We start from the raw sequence: 20,216 nt of genomic DNA, 5'->3' as shown, positions 1-20,216 counted from the left end.
ATATATAATCAAAGTTTTGGAGGAAACAGAGATTGAAAATGTTTGTTTGAAAGGTGAAAAAAATTCTACCCAGTATGTTCATAGCCACACCATCTGAACTTCACAGAAAATGTCACGAGAGTGTCAATGATTAGAACTGATCAGATATTTGACTGTCCTTTTCAACCAGAAGATGGATTTGAACCAGATTACCACATCCATGGATTAGTTTTGAAGAGAGAAGGGAAGAAAAAAGCCAATTATTGGTCTCTTTGTTCAAAGGCCCTTTTTTGTATTGTAGATCCCCCAAAAGCTGGTAGAGAGGCCAGCCTTTCACATCCATTAAGGGTAGCCCTGAAACTGTTGAATTTGATCTCTTCCATTTGCCATCTGGATACAGTAGAGAAAAAGCGATTTTGCATTGGGTTGCTGGACACCATCCAAAAAATAATATGTCAGGGCATCAAAGGCTCGAGGCACTTGGTCCAGTCTGTCTAATGATCACAGGCAGGGTCTGCTCTCCAGTTTTGTAGAATGTTTTATTTTTGCAGTGACAATATATATCCCAGTAAAATAGATCACAAGGATTACTGCCAACTTGTCAAAGCTAGGATTCTTCCATCATAGACTTCAAAAAAGGACCAGATTTTAATTGAGCAAAGCTTGGTTTCCAAAATTGAGGAAGCTCCATCTCATCCCATCTACCCCCTTTCTCAAGGAGAACACTTAATGCAAGAAGGATTTTAATTCATAGATTGTTTCATCTCACACCCAAAGGCCAAATTTAAAGTCTCCTTAAAATTGACCTCATTTAAAATTGTATTCTTTATCCTCTTTATAAGTGGGCCTAGTATCTGGCCAGCTAATGACAGTGCTGGCAGCTTTCCAGGAATCTGACAGCCGCATCTCTTTATTCACACCAACTGGAGCCAATTGTGGCTGGACTTCATTTTATTTTTTTATGCTGTTATTTAAAGATGTGGATAGGAAGCCACAGCAAGCACTGGTGTGTCACTTAGTCTTCTTTGGAGTCAGGGAGGTCTTGCATAATAGGACCTGATCCATCAGGGATTACGGTACCTGGAGGCCATCTAACTCTGAGCTCTGACAAAGCAAGCTTTGGCTTGGGTCTTTGGAGGATGTACTTAGGGATGAATTTAGAGCTTCTGCAGTAGGTAAAATTATAGGGTGAGTGTCATTTTTTTTTTTTTTTTTATGCTGGGGAGGAATGGCAAATGCTAACCACGGAGACTTGCCTCAGACAGAGCTGCCAGATCCTAACTGCAAATATTACTTTTCTTTGTGGACAGGAATGGTCCCCTCGCTACACCCTAAATGCAGGGCCACGCCACATCTCCTACGCTGACCTTGGAAGTGGGAGAAGCCCTGGCTGGGTTCTGGCCAGAGTACTAAGGGGCCATCTTGGAAAGCAGCGTCTGGTGTTGTACCTGGCTCCTGTCACCCCTAGACCCAAGGGTATTCATTCTGCTCCAAGCTGGAGTCATTGCAAGGCCCCTCCCTTGTATAATTCTAGTTCTTTCATGGAGACCCTTGCCCCTAGTCCAAGTAATCTGTATGTGTTTGATTATAAGGGGTTTATACATTAAATTAAGGGGTTTGTACTTGACTGTGTAGGAAGGGAAGAACCAGGAAGATTTGTTATTTTGTAAAGATGTTCAGGTGGTGGCCTGGAGGATGCAAAAGTCAGGTAGAAGGCATTAAAACAGCACAGATGAGGGCCTCCCCGGTGGTTCAATCCCCAGCTGCTCCCCGGCCACTGGAGGAGGGTCCCACATGACGCGCAGACCTCTCCTGCCGCCCGCTGCTCCCCTCGGCGTTGTACTTCGGTCCTTCTGCCTGCTCTGCTCCCCGCTCTGGCTCTGGTGGGTTCTCTCACCCTCCCGCGCTTCTGACTGTACCCAGTGCTTGAACAAATAAATAAATATTAAAAAAAAAATAAAACAGCACAGATGAGGGAATTAGAGCTTAGAGTATGTTGATAGAGATGGAGAAGTGAGGTTGTGTTGAATAACATCCCAGATGATTTAGTAATTTTTTAAAATTAATTTACTTTTATTTTCTTACATCGTTGTTTTTGTACAGTCATTGGTTTCTCCTCTCAGGTGTAGTTCCCATAGTTCCCCTGCCATCCTATTACCCCTGTACCACCACCATATTCCCTTGTGTTCTTTCCTCCCCTGTTTTGATCCCCCTCTGGCTCCCTTGCTGTATGCATCAGATCTGTCAGCAGCTTGCTTATTTTGTCTTTTTGTTTTGACCTTTTATTTGGTTTCTCTAATTCGCTTATAAGTGAAACCATTTGATATTTTTCTTTTTCCTCCTGACTTATTTCAGCTAGTGTAATCCCTTCTAGCTCCATCCATACTGCCACAAATGCCATAAGTTCGTCTTTATTGATCACTGAGTAATACTCCGTTGTGTAAATATACCACAACTTTTTTGATCCGCTTGTCTATTTGGGGGCATTTGGTCTTGATTTAGTAATTAATTCAGGGTTGGTAATAATAATAGCTGGTATTTTTCCATCTTGATGGAGATATCCTTTATGTAAAACAAGAGATCACCACAATAAGAATAGCTGACATATTCATCACCTCACCTATTTACAGTCTTTCTGTGTGTGCGGTTAGAACATTTAAGGTCAACAATATACTAATATTTATACTAATTGCCAGCCACAATTCTAAGCACTTTTCATGTGTTAATTAATTTAATTCTTGCTGTAACCCTACAAGGTAGCACGAGTAAACTTTTGATTTCAGATGAGGAAATTGAGGCACAAATGCTTGCCAAAGATCACATCTTTTTTTTTTTTTGTATTTTATTTTATTTTATTTTTTTAAATAATACATTTTATTTTTATATTCCCCATACAATTGCAACCCCCCATTCTGACCCCAATCCCTCCCCTCCCGCCCCCCACCCCCCCCAAAAGTGCCTCTGGTTCATAGTTTTTTGTTGATTTTGATTTTCACTCTCTTGTAGTTATTCATTTTCCTGGTCCCTTATTTAAGTTTTCTAGATTCCTGCTAGGAGTGAGACCATCTGGTATTTTTCTTTTTCTTTCTGGCTTATTTCGCTGAGCATGATCCCTTCCAGCGCCATCCATGTTGCTGCAAATTGCATGTGTTTATCTTTTTTGACTGCTGAGTAATATTCCATGGTGTATATGTACCACATCTTCTTGATCCAGTCATCTATTTTTGGGCATTTGGGCTGTTTCCAAAGCTTAGCTATTGTCAACAGTGCTGCTATAAACATAGGGGTGCAGGTGTAAAGATCACATCTTTTTAGTAATTGAAAGAGCCAGGATTTTAACCCATAGGATCTGGTGAAGGAAAACAAATCAGGTACAACTCTGAAGGCTGGAAGACCGAGTGGGTGGGTGTGTGACCAGGCAAGCCCGAGGGTGAAACAGGGGTCTGGGGAGAAGTATCTGAAAGGTTGGGCCAGTAGATTTAGTGTGGGATACAGTTTTAAGTTTCAAGAGCTGCTGGTGGGAAATCCAAATGGATATGTCCAAGAGATGGTTGGTAGTAAGTACTGCAAATAATATGTCCTGTGAAAATGCATCTTTTTCCTCAAAAATAGAAAAAATACTGTTTTCATGTATACTTTATGCAGCTGCAGTAAAACTTGAAAAAGTAGCAAGTAATACTATCTCCCAGCTGTAAAAACCATGAGTGCTTTCAATAGGGCCCAATTCTGTGTGCTCCTGTAATCGCGTGTCTGTCTCTATTAGACTTGGTGGGTAAATAGCTGCCTTACCTGAAACTGTGACATTTTTCCCACCAAGTAGCTCGAGGAGAGGAATTCCTGGCGAATTTGTATCCACCGCATCATAAGCGAATTCCCATCGTTCCAAACTCCCCTCTGCTCTCACTCTTCTCCTGCATCCACCAGATACACCCCCGCCTCGCCCTAGCCACGGGGTATTTCAGCTCAAACCCAGCAGTTTATGGGAACTGCTTTTGTTGAAATCATTAAAGAAAGTAAAGCCGGTGAATTCCCTCTCTGAAGCACGGGCCCTTTCTGTGTCATTTCAGTCTCATTAATCAGGTTGCGGCGAGGTAGACACTGCGCTGTGTGTGTTACTGTCCCTGGCACCGTGGCTCCTGGTCCCAGCCCCTCCCCCTGCTCCCCAGCCGATGCATTGGGGAAAAGAGAGAGGGAAGCCATCAATCTTCCCGGTGCACATGTCAGCGGCTGGTCCTTCCCCTTCCTGCTGGCTGTCTCTCTCACCACCTGTGTTTAGAATTAGCCCTGAAGCTGCTGCCCGGATGAATGAGAACCACTGTCCCCATCACCTGCCCTGGCACCACCACGCTTGCCAGTGAGGTCCAGGGCAGTTACCTCTCCTGTGACCACAGCACCGTCCTCTTAGAAGTTCCTCCTGACACAACATTAAAGCAGATTGTATATGTTCTAGAAGGGAGCGAATTTGTTGGATTAGAGGTGTACAAGTAAATGATTTCTCGAGTGCCTTGCTGTATTCTCTCACAGTCTCCCCCGCAGTGGCCACCGAGGTGCCAGCCTCACCAGTTACAGCCCTGCCCTGCCCACCCCACCCTTCATGCCTCAGTTTCTTAATTTTTAAAACAGATGAGAGTATGCCTGCCTCACTGGGCTTTTTGTGAGGTTGACGTGAGATGATGTACTTGTAGCTCTGGCTGTTTGCACATAACAAACACTCCGTAGATGTTAATGGTTGTTATTCCACCTCATTGTCAAAGGAATAAAACTCAGGTTCGGAGAAATGAAATAAATTGTGCAAAATATACAAGGGTTATGAAGGAATTGGAACCTCGCTCCATCTGATCCCCAAACCTATGCCCTTCCTATTACACTTTATTTTCATTCCAGTTGCATCTTACATATTATTTTTATATATGAGCTTAGTAAATCACTTCATTCTTTTGTGTCTTTATTTCTATTATCTAAAATCAAAATGGTAAGAACTTACATGTTAGTACGTCAGCTAGTATGAGACTCTTGTAATTACATGTAGGTTGATATAAACTAGGCATATTTTTTAAATGTGGCTACCGAAAATGTTTGTACCCTGTAAAAAAAATTAAACAACACAAAAGTGTCAAAAAGGAAGTTGTTACTCCCCCCCCACACTTGGGGTAACTGCTGTTAAGTTAAAGTGTATCCTTCTTCTTGGAACGGAATTTATTTAATAAATGTTTATAGAAAACCACTGTCTGCTAAGTATTGTTCTCAGCCTGCAGGGGGTCTGTTAGTATTCTCATTTTTTAATGGGGAGCATCTGTGACCCGCACAGGAACTCAGTCAGTGCACGGCAGAGCTGGGGGTGGACTTGGCCTTCTGTCTCCGAGCTGGGCCTCTTCACCTCCACTTTTTGGGAACTGTTAGTGCTTACGTTCTTATCTGTTCCAGGGTATTTCACTGTATAAAAATAAAATTATGATTTAGTTGCTATTTTCCCTCCTGATTGACATGTAGCTGCTCCTAGTTCTTGTGCTATTAAATAATCACATAGGACCAGCTAGACTTATGTTCTTGTTGGCAGATTTCTGTAGGATAGATTTCTGTGTTGAATGCTTGGGTCAAAATATATAGATGCTTAAAACTTTGCCAGCATACATCTACTATAGGACCCAACAATTCCACTCCTCGGAATTTACCCAAAGAACACAAAAACACTCATTCAAAAGGAAACCTTATGTCTGGTTTTTTTAATCCATTTTGAGTTGATTTTTATGCGTGGTGAGAGGTAGTGGTCTAGTTTCATTTTTTTGCATGTGGTGGTCCAGTTTTCCCAGCCCATTTATTGAACAAACTGTCCATGTTCCATTGTGTATTCTTTGCTCCTTTGTCAAAGATTAGTTGTTCATATAAGTGTGGCTTTATTTCTGGGCTCTCTATCCAGTTCCATTCATCTGTGTGTCTGTTTTTGTTCCAATACCAAACTGTTTTAATTATAATGGCTTTGTAGTATAGCTTGCAGTTTGGAAGTATGATGCCTCCTTTCTCCTACACAGTGGAATATTATTCAGCAATCAAAAAGATAAACTCATGCCATTCACAGCAACATGGATGGAGCTAGAAGGAATTATGCTCAGTGAAATAAGCCAGAAGGAAAAAGAAAAATATTGGATGGTTTCACTTATAATAGGAATATAGGGGAACCAAATAAGACATCAGTGTAAAAAAATAATAATAACAGTACAAAACAGAACAAAGCAAAAACAGACAGTTATAAACTAGAGACATCCTGCAGGGAAGGAGGAGGGAGAGGGATCAGAGGGAGGTAGGGAGGAGCACAGAGGACTGTGGTGATGGTGCACACGGGTGCCTTGGGGAAGGAAATTGTATGGGGACTCAATCTGAGGGGGTGGGGAAAGGCAAATATTGTCTAAAAAAAGTTTAAAAATGATAAATGTTAAAAAAGAAAACAAAAACAAAAGGAAAACTGCACTCATGTTTATGGAAGGTCTATTTGCAATAGCCAAGATCTGGAAACAACCTAAGAACAGATGAGTGGTGTATACACAATGGAATACATATTTTTTTTATTTATTTATACAAGAATGGGGTATAGTCAGAGGCGCAGGAGGGTGAGAGGATTCACCAGAGACAGAGTGGGGAGCAGAACAGGCAGACAGACCAAAGTACACTTGCTGAGGGGAGCAGCGGGCGAGAAAGGAGAGGTCTGCCGCGCCATGTGAGTTGCTCCCTGGCTGGCCAGGAATCGAACCCGCGCTGCAGAGGCTGTGGACAGCTTCACAGCACGGCAGTCAACCCGCTGTGCCACCGGGGAGGCCCTAAGTCTGTTTTCTGCTCCTAACAATTCAGATGTCAGAACCTTCTTAGCGGGATTCTTTTCTTGGTGAAGTTCAGGCTATAGTCGCTTGCTGCGCCCTGAACCTTGAGGACTTATTGACCAGACTTTAGCAAGGAAGTCCGCCCAGGGTGGGAGAGGGTGCGTGCCTGCTGTCACAGAGTCTCCTCTCACCATTGTCGATGCTGGAATAACCCCACCTCCTCATCTGCTGACCTTGCTGGCTGCCAAATGTGATATCAGAACTTCCTGGAGCCAGAGGAGGCTCTGTCCATGCATCAATAAATGTCTCAGGGATTTTGTTGCCTTAAATTGTAAATCATAAGCAAGTAAACTTACTTTTCACATTTTTTATGGTGTTTGTGTGTGTATGTGCTTGTTTCTATGCTGCCGAGCAGACTGGCGGCTTTGGAGAATAATTATGGTGCAGTTGGCTTAGGACATTGGCCTTTCAATCTTGGCCTCACACGAGTCACCTGGGGAACTGTTAAATAACCCAATGCTTGCGCCAAACCCCAAACTGATTAAGTCAGAATCTCTGCGGATGGGGCCTGGGCATCTGTGTTCTTTTAAAGCTCCCAGGTGATCACCACGCAGCCAGGATGGAAAACCTTTGGCTTAGAAGATGTCTTCTCTTTTCTGTGCGTAGTTGTCATCTGTACTGCGCTTGACGTAGTGGAGTGAATCTTAAGGATACAGGTGTCCAGAAACCCTTCTAGAACTGAACGTGCATGACAAGCACCCGGGAGGGCTGTTTAGGGGGATTGTGTGACTCCGTTTCTTCTGGAACAAGACCACCCTTGAAGTTCTAAGTTAGCAGGTCTGGTTGGGACCCAGGAGTTTGCATTTCTAACAACTTCTCAAGTTGTGGTAACGTTGCTGAGAATACAGGCTCATCCACGCTCAGGATCGGTGTCAGGAGAGCCGATGCGGCTGAAGGAAGCCTGCAGTGACCACCCGGCTCCCGGTGGTGACACAGCCTCGTGCCTCAGCATCTGCTCCATTCACACACAACCTCCTCTTTCATCCAGGTTATTCGCCTCAAGGTCTTCCTGCCCCAGAGCCAGGGCATCACTGGGTAGGTTTCTGGTCTCCCGAAATGGAACTTGGATTTCACTTTCCCACAGAAACAATTTTATGAATGGTGTTTAGGTCTGCAGCCGAACGGCGCTAGTAAAACCGTTTGTCAGGAATCCCTTGGGCCCAGTGAGGCTTCAGTGGCCGCCGTCCAGGAGCTTAACCACCATTTAGAGAATTAGATCTCTGCGTTTCAGAAAACTAATTTTCAAACAAACTCTTAGAACATCGCTTGTTCAGGAACTGCGTATAACTGGAACATTCGGTTCATTTTGTTTATAGTTATTTTGCCCTTTACATTTGGAGCCAAAGTAAGGCGGTGCGGGGAGGGCGGTGAGGAGATTTGTCATTCATTCCGCCAACATTTATGAGATGGTCACGGTGTACCTGGCACGGCTCTGTGCTGGGGATATAAAGATGAAAAAGACAGACCCCGCCTTGGTGGAGCTCATATTGGAGGTGGAAAAATATTTACTAAGCAAATAAGAAAATATTTACCAAGTTACCAACGTGTGATATGCGTAATAATGCAGGGATCTGTTCTGCCTGAAGGCTGGGGAGGGAGGGAGAGAGGTTGAGGGAGAGAGAGACAAAGAGAGAGAATTTGGTAGGGAGACGCGTGTAAGAAGTTTAGCACCAGGAGATGTTGTTAGGTCTTCAGGACCGAGGGACAGGCGTCTAGGCTGGTGAAATAGTCTCAGGGCCGAGAGGCAGAGCCACACGAGCGTGGTAGTAACTAGGTCAGCCGCTCATGGAGCCCGATGGAGGAGGCCAAGGAGGGGCATTACCTGCCTCGCGAAGTTGAGCCTTAACCCACAGGAAGAAATGAGAAAAGTTCCCCCGAGAGCTAAATCAGCAAATGCTGCGTTTGCTGTTTAATCCCAGCCTCTCTTCTTCAAGAGCTTTATTCTCCTTTCCATTTTCCATACCTTGAAGAAGAATTTTTTTAAATTCTTGGAACAGAATTTATGAATACTTTTAAAATGTCTTGAATCCCCTGGTTTTCAAACCTGTGCTCTAGAAAGCCCCCCCTCTACCCCCGAGGCTGGGGGGTGGGGACAGAAGACCCCGACCCTGGTGAACTCTCCTGTCATCTGTCCACCTGCCAAGCCCTGCACTGGACTGTACAAATTTACTGGGAAAATTTACTGAAACTATTACATTTGAAAAGGGGTATGTTTTCAAAAAGTTTTCAGGTAGTGTAGTCAAGCCCTCACATTTAGCAACAGTTGGAGAATTTTGTTGTGGGCAGTGAATCCTTCAGCGGGTGGCAAAGGGATGAATGATTGTGGACAGTCCTCTGAGGACGGGACCTCAGACAGACATGGACGCAGCTGTGTGAGCTGCGAGAAGGTGATCGGCCAGATAGGGTTTAATCGTCCACCAGTGAGAACGATCGAATCAGGGCGAGCTCTCCAGCACAGAGATCCGTGTGTGTTTTCTTCTGAGGGAAATCTCATCTTAAGCTTTTCAGATCACTCCTATACTTAAAAACTTTTAGCGTTTCTTAAACGCTCGCCTGTACTTACTGTTCCATTCGGTGTAAAAATAAATGACGCAGCGGGGGTTAAGATGTTTATATCAAGAATTTGACCTTTGCTGATGTGGTGTCGCACACTATGTTATCATGGGGAATTAAAAGTATGTCTCACTACATATCATGTTATAATTATTTATGTCTTATTGAGATAATATGTTACTTTCGTTTTAATCACACTTCCAATAAAAATGAAAGGGGCTTGCCAACTTATGCTGTACTCACGTATAACCCTTGCACTTAAACATAGCAAAGCTGCCTTGAAGTGACAGCACAGACTTTCCTGGAAGCCAAGGTCCCCATATTTTATATTTCATCATCAGTTCTGTGTGACAGGGAGGCATTCACGGAGCTGCTGTTTGGCATGAAAAAAAGAAAAAACAAAACACAGACTGGAAGAATATAAGCCCAGGGCCTCCCTGGTGGTGCACCAGGTTGAGTCTCAGCACAATGAAGCTATTGGCAGCCACGAATTTGATCCCCGGCCAGGGAGCTACCTACATGACGCAACAGACTTCTCCTGTCTCCCCGCTGCTCCCCTCAGCAGTGGATTTCGGTCAATCTGCCTGTTCTGCTCCCCACTGTGTCTCTGGTGAATCCTCTCACCCTCTGTACCTCTGGCCTACACCCCAGCTCTTGCATGCATAAATAAATAAATCTTAAAAAAAAAAGTGTAAGCCCAAAGAGATGTTGAGCTATAAAAGAATAGCTCCAGAAGACAAGAGAGTGGCGATGCTGACCTGGAGGGGTGTGGTGTGGTCTGGTGGAGACTTCTGAGCACGCGTCCCACCAGCTGGGTGCTCTTGGCTTTTGCTCAACCTTCTGAGAAGTGCGTGTCTGCGGAGGGGAGATGTAGGGGGGAGCGAGGGACTTACAGGCCAAGCTAACCTTGAGGTCACCAAGTTCTCAATTGGGTGTGGCCCAGGGGGAGGAAGGAGCACGGAACTTGGAGTCCAGCTGAGAGAGCTGGACCCGGATCTGACCCAGGATCTCGCAGGGCTGGTTTAAGCTGTGGGCCCCTCCCCTGGAAGGCGAGGCCAGTCACTCCATCCTCTGTCTAATGAGATGATGGCCATGCAAGTGCCCGGGACTTTTCTCCCAGGTCAAGTTTTTCACAAGAGGAAGCTCCATCAGCTGGTGAAGCCCACCCTGTGGTGGGAGGGAGATAGACACGCAGCTCTTGGAATTTGGAGGTGGCTGTTTTCAGATCAAGTTTATTCCCTTTATATTCTTTTCACCAGTCTTAACAATATGTATTATCAGGGATTGACAGCCTAACTGGTTAGTTGCTCCTTTCTCTTGCCCTCTTTTTTTTTTTAAAGATTTATTTATTTATGCATACAAGAGCTGGGGTACAGGCCAGAGGCGTGGGGGAGGGGTGTGTGTGAGAGAGGATTCACCAGAGACAGAGTGGGGAGCAAAACAGGCAGATTGACCAAAGTACACTGCTGAGGGGAGCAGCGGGCGAGTCAGGAGAGGTCTGCGCGCCATGTGGGATTCTCACCGGCCGGCTGGGATTGAACCTGCACTGCAGAGGCTGCAGACAGCTTCACAGCGAGGCGCTCAACCACCTGCGCCACTGGGGAAGCCCTGATTCCTTTTTTTTTAATCACAGTCTGTGACAGCAGTCTGCCTTTGACTGTGGTTCACATGGGTGTGATGAAGGAACAGTGGGTCTCCCAGCTGGATACAGCAGGATTCTACGATGAGTCTCAAGATCCTTCACTGTAATCTTTGGTTTCCACCACCTAACCAAAGTTGAAAGTACTTGAAAGCTAACAGAGAGCCTTTTCTCAGTGTCTTTTTTTTTTTTTTTTTTTTAAGATTTTAGGGCCTCCCCTGGTGGCACAGGCGGTTGAGTGCCGCACTGTGAAGCTGTCCGCAGCCTCTGCAGCGCCGGTTTGATCCCAGCCGGCTGGCGAGGGTCCCACATGGCGCAGCAGACCTCTCCTGTCGTGCCCACTACTCCCCTCAGCAGTGTATTTCACTCAATCTGCCTGTTCTGCTCCCCAATCTGCCTCTGGTGTATCCTCTCACCCTCCCGCACATCTGGCCCGTGCCCTGGTTCTTGCATAAATAAATAAATAAATCTTTAAAAAAAAGATTTTATGTATTTATTTTTGCATAGAAGAACTGGGGTGTAGGTCAGAGGTATGGGTCGTGAGAAGATTCACCAGAAACTGAGTGGGGAGCAAAATAGGTGAATCTACTGAAACACACTGCTGAGGGGAGCAGCGGAGAAACAGGAGAGGTCTGCTGCGCCATGTGGGTAGCTCCCTGGCCAGGGATCGAACTCAGGCTGTAGCAGTGATAGCACTGAGACTTAACCCCAGGCCACCAGGAAGGCCCTTTTCCCCAGCATCTTATTCACTTAGAATTAAAGACAGAAGCTCTCTTTAGTAGTCACAAAAATTATCTTTTACCATAGCAGCAACTTGGGATTTTTTAATTGCTTTCATGTGTAATAATTAAAGGTGTTGATGAATTTTGTATGTGCTCAGATCCTCAGGACAAGAACTGTCTTAGTTACATCTCTCAGATGGACTGTTCCCCTGGCATTCAAACATCTACCCTCTCTTCTGGAATATATCAAATCCCAGGGCCGAAGCTGCCCATTAGTAAGACCGATTCCATTTAAAAAATGAGCCCATGAGTGTATCGATTAGAAGTGCCCCTTGTTTTAAGAAAACACACCTGAAATAAAAAGCGAGAAATATTTGTAAAATGCTCCTTTCTTATCTCTGCACTTGGGTGGAATCGTGGCTGGACGCGGAGACTCCCGTGGGTGAAGCTGTGGGCGCGTCTTGAAGCTGTTTTCTTTGTGGTTTGCCTCCTGTCCACTGGGAGGTCCAGGCCCCTTTCATTTCCATTCTTGTCCAGCGCCAGTGCTTTTGAACACAGAACCCCCCAACCTCCCACCACCCAAACGCCACATTCCAGCCCCATGATTTCATGGTACCAGGCGTGTCTCCCCTGCCTCGCCGCCCGGCTGCCTGCTGCTCTCACAGGGGGACAGACAGGAACATAAACTCCCAGCGAAGAGCAGGAGGCTCTCTGTATATTTTTAAGACCAGGAATCCAGTTCTCATTTAGACGCTATATTATTTTTAATAGCTTTTTGAAAATTGAACAAAACATTTCTTGTTGCTCTTATTTCTTGATAACATCATCCCCTCTGCATGGATGTATAGAAGCACAGAAACGGATGGAAAAGAGGTATTAGGTCATGTCTGCTCCCTTCCCACTGCTCTTTTTTCCCACAGTCTGTCCTCCAGTGCATTTCTCTTCCAGTTTTCTCAAGAATTAGTCTCTCCGGTTCTCCTGGGGAATGATCCGGTAGTTTGACCAGGGAGGAATTTATGTGGAAATATTCAAAATCTTTTTTTTTTTTTCCAAGCTTGATATTCCTCGTCTTCATAGTCCTTTCTATGACATCAACGGCCCCTCTCCAGCCCAGGTCAAGGATTTCTCGGTGGTGGTGTTTTTGTTTTTGTTTTTGCTCTTCCAGTTACTAAGTTCAGAGCTGTTTTTTCTGCTTTGCTTTCTCTCTTGGTCAGTCAGTCCCTAAAGCACATTAATCATTTTTCACCTCACCGAGAGCTCCTGGGCTGGTTCCCATATCAGAAACCCAGAGCGCTGGTTACAATCCCGTGAGGCTCAGGAAGCCTCACTGATAAATACTGACTCTATTCTTTTTTATATATATATATTTTTTGATGCTGAAGTATATTTTATTTATTTTTTAAATAAATTTTATTTTTATATTCCCTATACAATTGCAACCCCCTTATTTTGACCCCAATCCCTCCCCTCCCCGCCCCCCTCCCCCCATAGAGTGTCTCTGGTTCATAGTTTTTTGTTGATTTTGATTTTCACTTTCTTATAGTTATTCATTTTCCTGGTCCCTTATTTAAGTTTTCTAGATCCCTGCTATGAGTGAGACCATCCGGTATTTTTCTTTTTCTTTCTGGCTTATTTCGCTGAGCATGATCCCTTCCAGCGCCATCCATGTTGCTGCAAAATACTCTGGTTTCTCTTCAGATCGTATAAATCTTTCGCCTTTTACTTACTCGATTCTCTCCCTCTTTCTTTCTCTCTCTGTCTCTCTACTTTTGCCCTGCACCCCAGTTCTTGTTTGCATAAATAAATAAAATCTTTAAAAAATATTTATTCTTTTCTGTCCCTCTTTCTTTCTCTCCCTGTCTCTCTGTCTCTCTCTCTCCTCCAGAACTTTCTACAGTATGACTCGGGGAGTTACTCATTTGAGGGTTTACTGGGGTAAAAGGGTAGTCGATAAGATTATATTTGTTCTCAGCATTGTATTTGATCTTTTAGAGGATATTTTTCATATTGTCAGAATCTCAATTCTTTTAGGTCTCCTGAGTGTTTGGATCAAGCACCATCCTGGACGGTGGTGCTGTGATGTAGCATTCAATTTTAGGGCTATCGATTCAGGATAAGCGGAGACAGGGAAAACAGACTTGATTTATAGGATTTGGAATTCTTGGGGAAAGGCAAGGATAAAAGCTGAGTAGCCTTGTCACTAACATAACTAAAGTAAATTCACCCGTAGGAGTTAGTGTTAGATATATTGATAAAGATTTGTTTTTAACATCGTTTTCCTTTTTTAATCTCAGCTTTATTGAGGTATAAGCAACGATAAAGTGATGCAATCTTAAAGTATACATCATGGTAATATGATGTGCATTGCGAAAGCATCTCCCCAACACATCATTACCTCACAGATTTATCTTTTAGCAAACAGAAACTATACAATACAGTCTTATCAACTTTAGTCAACATATTTTACATGAACTAGAGCCTCATGTGTTAAATGGTTTCCTGGATTAGAGGATACCATGTTGTTGAGATGTCAGTCTCCCCTAGCAATCTATAGCAATCAATATAATCCAAAACCCCAACAGGATTTGGGACCTTTACAAAATGATTCTGATTTTTTAAAGATTTATTTATTTATGCATACAAGAGCTGGGTTGCAGGCCAGAGGTGTGGGGGTGAAAGGATTCACCAGAAACACAGTGGGGAGCAGAAGAAGCAGACTGACTGAAATACATTGCTGAGGGGAGCAGCAGGTGAGGCAGGAGAGGTCTGCTGGGTCGTGTGGGTCACCTCCTTGGCCAGGGATCGAACTTGTGCTGCAGTGGCTGCAGATTGCTTCATAGCGCTGACTCCTAACCCCTTGTGCCACCAGGGAGGCCCTGATTCTAAAATGTATTGAGGATTGTAAAAGGCAAGGAAGGAGTAAGATACTCTTAGAGGTAGAAAGACTTGCTACGCCAGATCCCAAGACTTGTTAAAAAGGCAGTTGTTGTTCGGCTGCAGCAATAGACAAATAGATCAGGGAATCAACGGGGCAGAATGGAGAGATCAAAGGTACTTGGGGCTGGGACAGTTTGGTATCTGTGTATTGGGGGGCAGTGACTGTCTACCTCACACCTTAGGGACAAAACTCCAAATGGATACAGACTTAAATGTGAAAGATAAAATGTAAAGTGTGTACACACATGTGCTTTGTATGTACATAAGCACTCACTCATATCTTCATGGCCTCAGGGCATTGAAAGATTTCTTCTATGGCATAAAAGCCCATAGTAAAAAATGACATATTTGGTTAAATTCAGAACATCTCTTCATCAAAAGATTACATGAAGAACACTAATACCCATACAATGAGAGACTATATTAGCCACACATGTAATGGACGTATTCATATCCAGCGTGTGTAAATATTCTTAAGTCAGTGAAAAGGCAATCCAATCTGAGAAAAAGATGCAAAATAACTTGAACAACCACACAAGAGGAAACAAAAACAGCAAATAACCATGAATTCTGAACTTCTCTGTCAATCTGTCTGCATCATCCACCCGATTAGCTAAAAATAAATCCGCTGGTGAAGTGCTGGAGAGGATGTAGGGCTATAGGAACTGCTGGCAGAAACTGCAGATTATTCCAGGCTGAAGAGCAGACAAAGACACCTACGCATGTTATGACTCAGCGATTCTGCTCCTAGGTGAACACACTAGACGGGCTTGGCTCATTATACACAAACATATGTGTGTCAGAATGTTCTTAGTTTTCTATACCTTTTTTTTTTTTGCAAGTTTTCAAACCTCCAGGAAAGTTGCAAAACGAATACAATGAATAGAATAAAGTCTTCGTATATCATAGCTACAGACTAAGCCTGGGAGCTTGTGAAAGGAGCACTACGTGGACTTTGAAGTCAGAGCTACCTGGTTGGAAATCCCATTTCTACCACTTAGTATTGGCCTTGGGCCATCTATGTGAGCCTCAGTTTACTGTATGTGAGCCTCAGTTTACTCATCTGTAAATTGGGAGGTAATAATATGGCTACTATCATGGGTATTGTAAAGATTAAATACATTAATGTCTATAAAGCACTGAGCATAAATGCCTCCAACATATCCATTGTCCAGTAAGTTTTGCTTGCTATTATTAATATTTTTATTATCATTGTAAAAATTATAATGATGCATTTTATTCTTTCAGAACCTTTTATTACAGCTCATTTAATGATAAATTCACTTTCGTTTTATATACAAAACCAAAACTATTTATAAATATATTCAGTTTTGGCTTTTTCACTATGAGCTGCAAAAATCATTCAATGGAAAAACAGTATTTTTTCACCTTGTTTTACAGTCTTTCTCATTTCCTATATAACTTCAATATTAGAAAGTGCAAACCAGTGGGAAAACATAATCATGACAAAAATATTTTTATAATTTAAAGAAACTATGCAAAATTGAAAGCTCCTCTTGAAGAAATATAAAAACAAGTATGAACTAAATTGCTATCAAGTGTTACTATCAGACTATCTGTTTCCTAGTTTCTAGCCCAAGATGCTACACACTCAATTATAGAAACAACAATTATTTTTAATAAAATGTGGATTAAGTCAATAGCAGTGGTGTTTTGCCCAAAAGCTATGATTGTCATTGCCTTATATACAAAATGAGTGATATCACAGAGAAATCCATGGGACCCCTGAAGTGACATTGGGTCCTGTGTCTGCACCTTTCTCGCTGAGCACTGGAAGCACAGCATCAGCTCCTGCCCTGGGAGCCTGGCCTGTCCCCCACGTGGTGTTCGTGTTGCCCCAATCCACTGGCACTTGTCTGTTCATAAACGATCCTCCATCTCCAACTAGATTGCATTCTCTTGAAGATGCCACAGTTTTCTTATGTGCCTTTGTACTTGCAAGCTTTTGAGTAAAAATGTAATTTAAATATTTTCTGTCTTAATATCACAATGCATTGCACAGAGTAGGCACCAAATAAATGCATGTGGGTGAGGACTGTCAGTTTGTAGTTTACAAAAGTCACCAGTCATCATAGCAATGGTAATGTGGACATAGGATTCATAGATCTTGTTTTCCTTTATTTCAGAAAGATGCTGCGAAGCGGGTGTTCTCTGGCATTCAGCCCACGGGAATCCCCCACCTGGGCAACTACCTGGGCGCCATCGAGAGCTGGGTGAGGTTACAGGAGGAGCACAGCTCTGTGCTGTACAGCATCGTCGACTTACACTCCATCACTGTCCCCCAGGACCCCGCCCTCCTGCGCCAGAGCATCCTGGATGTGACCGCGGCCCTCCTCGCCTGTGGCATCAACCCGGAGAAGAGCATCCTTTTCCAGCAGTCTCAGGTCAGCTTCCCAGAGCAGAACCGAGAAAACCTTTATTTTCAGATGGAGAAAGAATTTGATGGTTTATATAGGTCCTATGTGTGATTGAAAATAATTGTCCAAGGACGCTTTGTCGGATGGGATTGTTTCACTTTAATGTTTTCCCTGGATTCTTATCATTAAGTATCATTGCGTTGCAATAATATTTTTAAATGTTCCTCCATTATAGTTAATGAGTTTGTAGTACTTCATACATCAAGAATTTGTATTTTAAAAAGATTTATTTATTTTTGCATACAAGAGCTGGGGTGCAGGCCAGAGGTGTTGGAGGTGAGAGAATTCACCAGAGACAGAGTGGGGAGCAGAACAGGCAGATCCACCAAAATACACTGCTGAGGTGAGCCCCAGGGAGACAGGAGAGGTCTGCTGCACCATGTGGGTCACCTTCCTGGCCAGGGATTGAACTGGTGCTGCAGTGGCTGCCAATAGCTTCATAGTACTGAGACTTAACCCCTTGCACCTCCAGGGAGGCCCCTTCATTATTACTTTTAGTCTGGAGTTGTTTTTTCTATACTGGGTTGCACTCAAGTTGATGAATTCATGCTGTTGTCGAATCTGGTGAAGGATCGAACTTAGTGGCCAAGGGTTTCATGTCGCTCCAATGTTGCTTTATTGGGTATTGCATTTGGAAGGCCTGCTGGATAATTCCCCCTAGGTCATTCTTGGTATAATAGCTTTTGAGAAGATTTCAAAGAGCAAGCTGGGAAATTGCAAGACAGTGTCCAGTGTTTTGAGTCCAAGTCAAGAAAGGCTTCAGAACAAAGCCAAATTATTTGGCTCCTGTCTTCACTATGGATAAACTGGTTTGCTCTTGGGCAGCAGATAGCTGATCTTAAGAGATACCTAAGAGACTCCTTGGCAGAGATGAAAAATACAAGTGGTTCACACCCTCATTACAGATCTACTTTAACCTCGTGATGGAGCAGGAGTAAAAGAGTGGCATTCATGCATGTTGTGACCCATGTTAATGTATGTATGTGTATAGTGCACATTACACATGTGGAGCTCACCTTCCTTAGCCATAAGCTTTAGACGACCATTTTTTTTATGTTTTATCATCCATAGAACTTAATAGAATAATTCATGCAGCACAGCTGTTTAAAAAATATGTAATAAATGAAGAGTATCTTCAAAAAATAAATGCCCTTATTAAACTTGTTGCCAGCTTGGAGATAATTTGATAAAAATAATAGTATCTAATCATTAAAATGAGCATAAAGGCAATTTACCTCAATTTCCTTCCTTAGAGTTGGTCAGGAAACATTTACTTACACGTGACCTTTCAAATTCAGTCTTGGACAGATTTAATTGCTCTAAAGTACTTGCTTATATTGAGCAAACATCTGCCTCCCTATAATTTTCATCTATTCATTTAACTTCTGCTCTCTAAAAATATACAATAAATCAGCTCTGCCTCCCACATGGCAGGTCTTCAAATACTTGGAGATGTGTTTTATGCAACGTCCTCACCCAACAGCCCCTGGAGTACATCTCGCCTTCCTCGAACCATCCCAGAGGCTCACCCTCCTGGGGCTTTTATCTCAGAAGTGCTCTTCCCTTCTCGTCTAAGAGGATGTGTCTCTGCTGTTTCCCGAAGCAATGCTTATTCAGTCTTCACACCCATCGCTGGCACTGTGATACCAGTTATCAAAAAGTGACTACTTTTTGAGTCGCCAGATGCACCAAGGACATCATCTTTGTCCCATCAAAGTTCTTAGACCGTTTCTAAAAATTGTATTCCCAGTACCCAGTGCCATACTTCTTACAGGTGAAATTATCTCATCTCCACAAAGTAAACACTTGCCAGATTGCTTCTCTTAAGTGATCTGAAAGCCTCACAACCACGTCCCGTACTTGGACACTGAGCTCAGACACTCAGGACTGATGACTGTACTATACATTTTCCCTCCTCGTAGTGGATTTCTGGCAGTGACCTCTATGAACATCTAAAATTTGCAATCTTTGAGATACCTTCTTTCACATGGCACTTGGTGTTTCAAAATGCCAATGTAGGAGACTTGGCAAGAGCTTCCTCATAAATGAGGGACAATAAAATCTCCTTTCCTTTAATTATTTATGTGCACAATGAGATCCTTGGTGTTCCGGGTGCCTTTGGCCTGGGTGGGGGGATGGAGGTAATGCCCTTGCTTGGGTCTGGACTGTCTGTCAGGCTCTCTTTCCCCTGCCCTGCCCTTGGCTCCTTCTGGGGTCATTTGATAGTTTAGAGTAAAATTTGAGGGAAGCACTCATCACAATGTGCCCCTCAAAAATAATGTACAAAGCACTCAGGTGTTCTTCTGTCCTCAAAACATACTTAGTCTGAACTATTTCCCTTTTTGACTCCAGCAGCCAAACTTAGTACTGGCTATTTTATCAGGTTTTCTTTCCTCTTTAAAATATTTATTTATTTAAAGATTTATTTATTTATGCATACGAGAACTGGGGTTTTATTTATGCCTGTAAGAGGTGCAGGGGGTGAGAGGAAATACAGAGTGGGGAATAGACCAGGCAGACTGACTGAAATACACTGCTGAGGGGAGCTGTGGGTGAGACAGGAGAGGTCTGCTCCCCTGCTGGGAATCGAACTCATGCTGCAGAGGCTGTGGGTAGCTTCATAGTGCTTTGCTTAACCCCTTGTGCCACCAGGGAGGCCCTTCCTCTTTAAATATTTAATAAAGAAAATTAGAGAGAAAGAGGTAGACTAATATACCATGCCCCCATCACTTTGTGATTTGCCTCATAAACCTTTTGTTTATTGAATTAGTTTAGAACAGGTACCACACATCATGGCCTTTCATTCCTGAAATAGCTCAGTGTGCCTCTCCATAAATAAAGGACTTTTGTTTTACATAACCACAGTCCTGTCATCACCTAACAAAGCTAACGATAATTCTATATTACCATCCAGTATCCCCAGTTCATATTCAAATTATGCTTGTTCTCCCAAAAATGTCTTTTAGAGTTGACTTGTTTGAATCAAGATCCAGCCAAAGTCTACACATTACAAGGGTTCTCTTAGTCTCTTTGATTTATGCCTTTTGATTTGTTGATTAAATTCAATTTTATTTCC

General features: G+C 43.3%; 1 protein-coding gene across 1 annotated transcript in view; it reads left to right on the top strand.

Moving 5' to 3' along the window:
* WARS2 (tryptophanyl tRNA synthetase 2, mitochondrial) overlaps positions 1 to 20,216 on the top strand; it is a 65,704-nt gene that overhangs the window by 14,268 nt on the left and 31,220 nt on the right. The window contains 1 exon segment of the mRNA XM_037499582.2: positions 16,850 to 17,107. Coding sequence (XP_037355479.1) covers positions 16,850 to 17,107 — 258 coding nt within the window.

The sequence above is a fragment of the Talpa occidentalis genome, unplaced genomic scaffold (genome assembly GCF_014898055.3).
Source record: "Talpa occidentalis isolate TD23 unplaced genomic scaffold, MPIMG_talOcc4v2.1 talOcc4.9, whole genome shotgun sequence".
NCBI classification, from domain to species: domain Eukaryota; kingdom Metazoa; phylum Chordata; class Mammalia; order Eulipotyphla; family Talpidae; genus Talpa; species Talpa occidentalis.
The sequence above is the reverse complement of the archived record's forward strand: the minus strand, read 5'-3'. Positions and strand labels throughout refer to the sequence as shown.